Source organism: Ostrea edulis, chromosome 7 (genome assembly GCF_947568905.1).
Source record: "Ostrea edulis chromosome 7, xbOstEdul1.1, whole genome shotgun sequence".
Classification (NCBI taxonomy): Eukaryota; Metazoa; Mollusca; class Bivalvia; order Ostreida; family Ostreidae; genus Ostrea; species Ostrea edulis.
In genome coordinates this window covers 8,419,374-8,427,370 of record NC_079170.1, presented here as the reverse complement: position 1 = coordinate 8,427,370, position 7,997 = coordinate 8,419,374, and the positions used below count along the sequence as shown (strand labels likewise).

At 39.8% G+C, this 7,997-nt stretch overlaps 1 protein-coding gene across 2 annotated transcripts in view; it reads left to right on the top strand.

Moving 5' to 3' along the window:
* LOC125656744 (uncharacterized) overlaps window positions 1-7,997 on the top strand; it is a 42,120-nt gene that overhangs the window by 11,819 nt on the left and 22,304 nt on the right. The window contains exons 1-5 of one of the 2 annotated variants that reach the window (XM_056143200.1): window positions 1-2; window positions 380-452; window positions 625-696; window positions 784-1,980; window positions 5,215-7,444. The exon at window positions 1-2 is cut by the window's left edge and continues 40 nt beyond it. In XM_056143200.1, coding sequence (XP_055999175.1) covers window positions 1-2; window positions 380-452; window positions 625-696; window positions 784-1,980; window positions 5,215-7,444 — 3,574 coding nt within the window. The remainder of the gene's footprint in view (window positions 3-379; window positions 453-624; window positions 697-783; window positions 1,981-5,214; window positions 7,445-7,997) is intronic. The other variant, XM_056143199.1, reaches the window with a different exon arrangement.

The following is a 7,997-nucleotide window of genomic DNA, read 5'->3' as shown; positions in this document are numbered from 1 at the left end:
CTGTAAGTAATGAGGAGAGAAACAGCTTGTCATTGTTTTGATTGTTGTAGAGATCTTTGAATAGTGATAAGATTTGATGGAAAATGTCCGTATTTATTGAACTGGTAAATTATTCTGATTAACTCATTGGCTTAAAATTATATAACTGTCTAATTGGAGGGAAAAGAAGATAAAAAATATACAACTTGAAACGATTTTTACTTGTATTTAAGTTGATATAATTCTCGTTATTGATTTCGATAGGTTGCTGTCCAAAAGTTAGTTTTTACTTGTATTTAAGTTGATCTGATTCTCAGTATTGATTGCGATAGCTTGCTGTCCAAAAGTTAATTTTTACTTGTATTTAAGTTGATCTAATTCTCGTTATTGATTTTGATAGGTTGCTGTCCAAAAGTTGAAGAAAGACGTAACTTTGTTGATTATTACACAGAGTGAATTAACGTATCAGCTAGGTATCAGTGTGATATAGTGTTGAATTTCCATTAAACTGGTAAAAGATCTACAAATCCAACATTTTGTAGTTCAATGTAATATATGCATGTAGAAATTTTGTAGGATTTGATCTACAATGATACATATTAAGTGAGGTTATTTTTTTGTGTGAGGTTTTTGTGTGTGTTTTAGGATTGAGCCGTCCACACCAGTATCCTGTGCTGTTGTACTGTCTATTCCTCTCCCGAACCTCTGCTAGAAAAAGTAAGTAAAAGATCTTAAGAGATGGTTTACATTATTTTCAAGAGTCTGAACATCCCTGTAATAAATATGGGGTTTTTTTCTTTGAAGGGTTGTCGAACACAACAGGATTTTGCAAGGAAACACAGAAATCAAAATTCAGCCCTGCCAAACAGCAACAGCCAACCATGTCTCCTCTTCCTAGCCCTGCCAAACAGCCACAGCCAACCATGTCTCCTTCTCTTCCTAGCCCTGCTAAACAGCCACAGCCAACCATGTCTCCTTCTCTTCCTGGCTCAGATGATCCCTTAAGGACACCTCAGTCTTTTTCGACTCCATTCCTTCCCCCATCCAGTCCTCATCATTCCATTCCACCATCCCCAAAGCGAGATTATCAGATATCTCCCAGCTCTAATATAGTGTCGTGGCCTCAGAACGTTCAGTTTGGTAGTCCCAGAAATCTGCCTGTCCCACATTCCACTCCACCCCAGTCTCCTGCTGCTCACGGTGGAGCCCCAGTTCCCCACACTCCTCCGTATAGGATGCCTCAGTCTCCCCAAATGACTCACTCTGGACATTCACCGTTTCATGGTCTAGAGTTTGGAACATCACCTCAAAGAAGGTTAAGTAGAGATGGACAGCATGGCTTTCCTTATCCCCCAGAGTCCAAATCTGGAACGTCTTTCAATCCTCCAAACACATTCCCAGTTGGTCCCAATTTTGATCCACAGTATCAACCTAGACCAAGCTTTTCTCCTCGGTCTCCATATCAACATCCGTCTTACACAGGGGATCCAAGATTCCAGAATCCTGTGCCCCACTTTGGAAACAATAGTGGATATGGTGGACACAGATTTCCAGATCCAAATTGGAATTCCATGCAAAGTCCTGCATTTCCAGAAAGATTTGATCCCAATAGAAGTCCTAGAATGCCAGGATCTGCATTTGAAAACAGTGGTCCCTCTGATCATAAGTTTAATACGCTACCTCATTTCAAGATGCAGAATATATCTAATGATGCTTTTAATTCTCCAACCAAACCTTCTTGGTCACAGGGAAGTCCATATCGGGGTTCACCTTCTGGTAGAGCTAATTTTAATCTCAATGTGCAAACCACATTACACCGAAGTGACCCAAGACTGAGCAAAAATGTTTCACCCAAAGTGAATCCTGTGGCTCCGATGCCAAGAGGGAGCACAACTGATACCCATGGAAGTCCCAGTCAAGGAATGGTTAGTCCTGTAGCTGTGGAGTTTTCCAGCTCAAAAATGTCTCCCGTGTCTCTTCCATCCCCACAGCAAGTGCCAGGTAGGAATTTCAGTTGATCTCTTTTTTGATATGTCTCAGAAATGGTTTTCCCCAATGAATGACTGAAAACAAGTAAAACATGAATACTATAGGGTTATTGAACTTATATTTGTAAATATTGGCACGAGTTGGCTGTGAAAATGCACGAGCTTGCGAGTGCATTTTGACAGCCAACGAGTGCGAATATTCACCAATATAAGTTCAATAACCCTTTTATTTTATAGTTAAAGTATTTAGTTGTTAAGTTATATCCCTTTTCACTCAAAATACTCCAAAATAGAGAATTTATCAATATTGGCATCAGAGGTGAAGGTGTGAAATATCAGCATGCATTTCTTAACTGTTTAATATTAAACCCTTCATTAATGCCTGAAGCAAACTGATTTTGTGAATGAGGACATCATAATTTATATTATTATACCTCAATATGAGAATTCTATGCAACGCGTTATCTGATTGGTCTAGACAGTCACATGCCAGGGAAGACAAAACTTCATATCTCCCTATCATATTTCCCCTTGGGCAGCTTCGTGCATTTTCCATAAATTTAACGTCAAAGTAAACGAAGTGTATTATGACGTCACAATAAGTCCGAGCCATTCTACTTTCAAAGTTCGTAAGGCACAAAATATGCGGGTCTCTGACATACAGTTTTAAAATCGACTGATTTTGGTTGATATAAAAACATGCAAGTAAATCAGCATTCAAGGAGAATGGAAATACAAAAACTGGTTATCATATCACTGTGTTTCGCTGTTTGTACCTTCTATATATACGTTGACGGCGCGCTGTTACTGTTGGGGCGATCTCAGCTACATATATGTAGGCTACGATGTATAGATGAGTAAACTCCAATCTCAAATACAATTTTATGGTCTTGCTTTGTTTCGGTATAATAAACAATTTATTGCATGAATGTTCGGGAGATATGAAGATTTATTCACCCAAGAAAAATCATATTCCCCGAGGGCAACGCCCTCGGGGAATATGATTTTTCTTGGGTGAATAAATCTTCATATATTCCTCACTATCATGCAACAAATGTATTTATTATATAGCTAATAAATAGTCTAATATAAAATCTGCGTAAAATCTAGAGAATGTTAGCGTTCAATATCCTGAGAATTTATTATACCCCCCGCAACAAGTTGTGGGGGGGGGGGGGTATATTGGAATCAGGTTGTCCGTCTGTCTGTCCGTCCGTCCGTCCGTCTGTAGACGCAATGGTTTCCGGACTCTAAAGCATTATCCTTTCCACCTACCGTCACCATATCATACATATGGACTACCCATGGGATGAAGATGTTCCCTATCGATTTTGGGGTCAAAAGGTCAAAGGTCAAGCGCACTGGACATCGAAGTAGCAATATGGTTTCCGGGCTCTAAAGCGTTATCCTTTCCACCTACAGTCACCATATCGTACATATGGACTACCCATGGGATGAAGATGTTCCCTATTGATTTTGGGGTCAAAAGGTCAAAGGTCAAGTGCACTGGACATCGAAGTAGCAATATGGTTTCCGGGCTCTAAAGCGTTATCCTTTCCACCTACAGTCACCATATCATACATATGGACTACCCATGGGATGAAGATGTTCCCTATTGATTTTGGGGTCAAAAGGTCAAAGGTCACGCACACTGGACATCAAAGTAGCAATATGGTTCGGTTTGTCATGCCATTTGTTTTTTACACTCAGAAAAGAGGTAGTTTATACCTATTACCAACACCCTTTGGGAGATTGGGGTAAGCGGGGGGTATTCTTAGTGAGCATTGCTCACAGTACCTCTTGTTGAACACTAACTTTGCATTGCGTAAATTGTATGCGCCCGAAACATTCCGAGTATGAGCGTTCAATATTGAAGTTACTGTAACGACGTAAACAAGCCAAAATGGCAGACGACGGTCCTCCGAATCTGACAGAGCTGGTATTTGATATTTACTTAAGCAAAATGTTTTACTGTACATAAATTATGATATCCCCATTTACAAAATCAGTTAGCTTCATGCATTAATGACGGGTTAAATATTGAACAGTTAAGAAATGCATGCTGTTATTGCACACTGCCAATATTGATGAATTCTCGTCTATTTTGGAGTAGTTTGAGTGAAAAGGGATATAATTTAACAACTAAATACTTTAGCTATATAATAAAAGGGTTATTATACATAACCCCCCCCCCCCCCCCCCCCCCCCGCAACAAGTTGTGGGGGGGGGGGGGGGGGTATACTGGAATCGGGTTGTCCGTCCGTCTGTAGACGCAATGGTTTCCGGACTCTAAAGCATTATCCTTTCCACCTACCGTCACCATATCATACATATGGACTACCCATGGGATGAAGATGTTCCCTATCGATTTTGGGGTCCAAAGGTCAAGCGCACTGGACATCAAAGTAGCAATATGGTTTCCGGGCTCTAAAGCGTTATCCTTTCCACCTACAGTCACCATATCATACATATGGACTACCCATGGGATGAAGATGTTCCCTATTGATTTTGGGGTCAAAAGGTCAAAGGTCAAGCGCACTGGACATCGAAGTAGCAATATGGTTTCCGGGCTCTAAAGCGTTATCCTTTCCACCTACAGTCACCATATCATACATATGGACTACCCATGGGATGAAGATGTTCCCTATTGATTTTGGGGTCCAAAGGTCAAGTGCACTGGACATCGAAGTAGCAATATGGTTCGGTTTGTCATGCCATTTGTTTTTTACACTCAGAAAAGAGGTAGTTTATACCTATTACCAACACCCTTGGGAGATTGGGGTAAGCGGGGGGTATTCTTAGTGAGCATTGCTCACAGTACCTCCTGTTTTTCATTGAACTTATATAGGTGAATATTGGCACTCGTTGGCTGTCAAAATGCACTCGCAAACTCGTGCATTTTCACAGCCAACTCGTGCCAATATTCACCAATATAAGTTCAATAACCCTATAATACAGTAAAACATTTTGTTAAATAAATGAATATGATCTCAAATACCGGCTCTGTCAGATTCCGAAAACCGTCGTCTGCCATTTTGGCTTGTTTACGTCGTTACGGTAACGTCAATATTGAACGCTCATATTCGGGAATGTTTCGGGCGCACACAATTTACGCAATGCAAAGTTAGCATTCAATAAGTTCTCATGATATTGAACGCTAACATTCTCTAGATTTTATGCAGATTTTATAATAGACTATTTATTAGCTACATAATAAAGGTCTAATATTGGAACTCTTTTTTTTCAGTTGTGTCTCTCCCTGGAACACCTCCACAACACCAGGTGCACCCCGTCCTCCCATCACAAGCAGTCTCCCTCCCCGAGCCCCCTAAACTATCCAGAGTCGACACTGCCTCTATAGTCTATGACAGTGGGTTTTTCTTCAAGCCACCATCTTCAAGTCTTATGCAATATGACAAAGTGAAGAAGGTCTTTGAAGAGCAGAATGTAGTTTTGGAAATCCAGCAGCGAGCGAAAGAGGCCATCAAACGACATCTGCTGGCCAGAAGTCGCAGTGAAAGTAAGAAAACACAAAGTTCGGAGGCAGAAAAACATGGGAATAAACAGAGTGGAAAAGAATCGGAGAAAGAGGTTGTTGAGTCTGCAGAAGACATGAAACAGTTGTTGGAAAGTAACTTGGAATCAAAATTTTCTGCAAAGAAAAAGTTTGAAACAATTAGAAAGAAAAATCGAGTAAAACATGAGTTAAAAGAGAAACACAGAATGAAAGAGAAGGAAAAACATTTTGGAGAAAGGCATAGAGTGAAAGGAAAACACCATGACAGTATGCAGAAAGATGGTGCGATCAAGCAGAAAGATGGTGTGATCAAGCAGAAAGATGATGCGATCAAGCAGAAAGATGATGCAACTAAACTGAAAGATGGTGCTACCAAGCAGAAAGATGATGCGATCAAGCAGAAAGATGGTGTGACAGAATCTTTACTGAAGCTCAAAATCCCCATACCAGAGGCATTTAAACTGGACAGCTTAGAAGACATTGCACGCATGAGAAAAATCACGGAGGAAGAAATCAAGAAGGAAAGTGAAAGACAACATATGGATGATCTTGAGTTAGAGGAAGATGTGGTTGAAGAGGTTACCAAAAAGAGCAAGAAAAGACCTAAAGAAAGGGATAGTGTGGATGAAGAGAGTGACCTAACAGATTCGGATGAAGCCCTGTCAAAAAAAGCAAAAATTGACACTGCTAGTGACATGAAAGATTTCTTGAATTTCTCATTAGAGGAGAACAATTCGTCTTCAGAATTAACACCTCTAAGGACTGAGTTGATACCAAAAAGGAAACTGGAAAAGAAGAGAAGAAGTGAAGGAAAGTTGGAAGGCGATAAGCAATCCCAAACTGAATTTTATAACATTTGTGATGAAATACATGTAGGTGGTGTTGTTGGGGAGATTCCAAAAGCTGATAATGTAGGGGATGGTGAAAGATCTACTAAAACAGTGAAAACACACAGATCTTCATTGAATGCCGAGTGTGATAGTGATAAAAGAAACTCTGGATTAAAAGTGGGTGGAAGTGGAATGGATAAAAAGCTGTCTGATAAAGCAAAAGGATCTCAGTTCCGGAAAAATACTCCAACTACTGATGCCGTACCCAAGGACAAAAAATCTATTATTTCAGAGTCTGAAAAAATGGAGACAGAGATCTCGGATCAGTCAGGAAGATGGGATAATCCGATGAAAAAGAAGAAGAGGCAGGACAGCGAATCTGATGGTGAAAGAAAAATTGAAAACCAGAAAGGCAAGATAATTATAATAAAGGAGATCAGGATGATTCGAGTGAATTCCGATGGGAGTGAAATCAAGTCACCTGATAAGGAAGTAGATAGCAGAGGGCTGCTGTTGGAGAGTCCTGTGAGTCCGGTGCAAGTTCCGCTGGAGGAGATACCCGAGACGGTGGAAATTAAATTGGAGGATCAGGAAGAAAAAGTAAAGGAGGAGTTCCACAAGAATGAGAAAGGAAGTAGCAAAAGAAAAGAAAAAGACGTTAGAAAAGCAGATGTGTATTCCAAAAGAAAGGAGAGGGATGAAAGAAGAGATGACGATGTAAAGAAAAAAACAAAGGATGAGTGTAAAGAAAAAACTAAAAGGAAAGATGAAGGCAAAGTGAAAGAGAGAACATCAGAATCGAAAGGGAAAGGAAAGTCGGTGGATTGTAGAAAACACTTGGTTTATTACAGTGATACGGAGAGTGAAAGTTCACGCAGTCAGTCTTCATCACGTAGAAGTAGGCGATCAGAAACTCCAAAGTCGGATGATGACCTGGACTCGGTACCACGATACACAAAGATTTATCCAGACTTCAAACCAGGCAGAAATCCATCGCTGTTGCCAAAAGCAGCCACCAGCAGCAGTCAGAGCCGTTTAGAGCGGGAACGCAAACCCGGGGACCAGAGAAGAGGCCTTCATCACAAAGCCAAGCATCGGCATGACAGCAAAACATTTTCTTACAAGAGTGGGTAAGTGAAAATAAATGGTTGAAAAAAAACAAGATTTTGGTCTATCAAAATTCTGGTCAAAATTTGTTCATCATCTCTCTCTTTCTGTCATAATTGATAACCTTTTCTCCCATTCAATTTCTTCTCCAAGAACCATTTTTTGAAATGAAGGGGCGTGCCTTCAACTAAAGGGAGATAATAAGGAATGAGTAGAAATAGGAAAGGAAACAAAAGTTTTAATAGATAGTGAAGATTTAAGTTTGTCAAAACCATGGCATCAGAATAATAATTGAAGTTTAAAGTTTTGCATGAGATATAAAGAAAAATGTAAAATTCTTTTGAAATACATGGATGTCAAGATTTCAAATAGGATTGTGGGATTTTTTAAAAATATCTCCTCCTTAAGAAGTACAGGACTAGAATTTGTCATATCAACAATGCTAGTGTTTACATGTAGTGATGCAAGCAAGTTAGATAAAACCAATACTGTCAATGTAGATTCACAGGATATATGTACAGTAGTGGCATTGTCGTGTAGATTTATAGGATGTAAGTATTGGCATTGTGGTGTAGA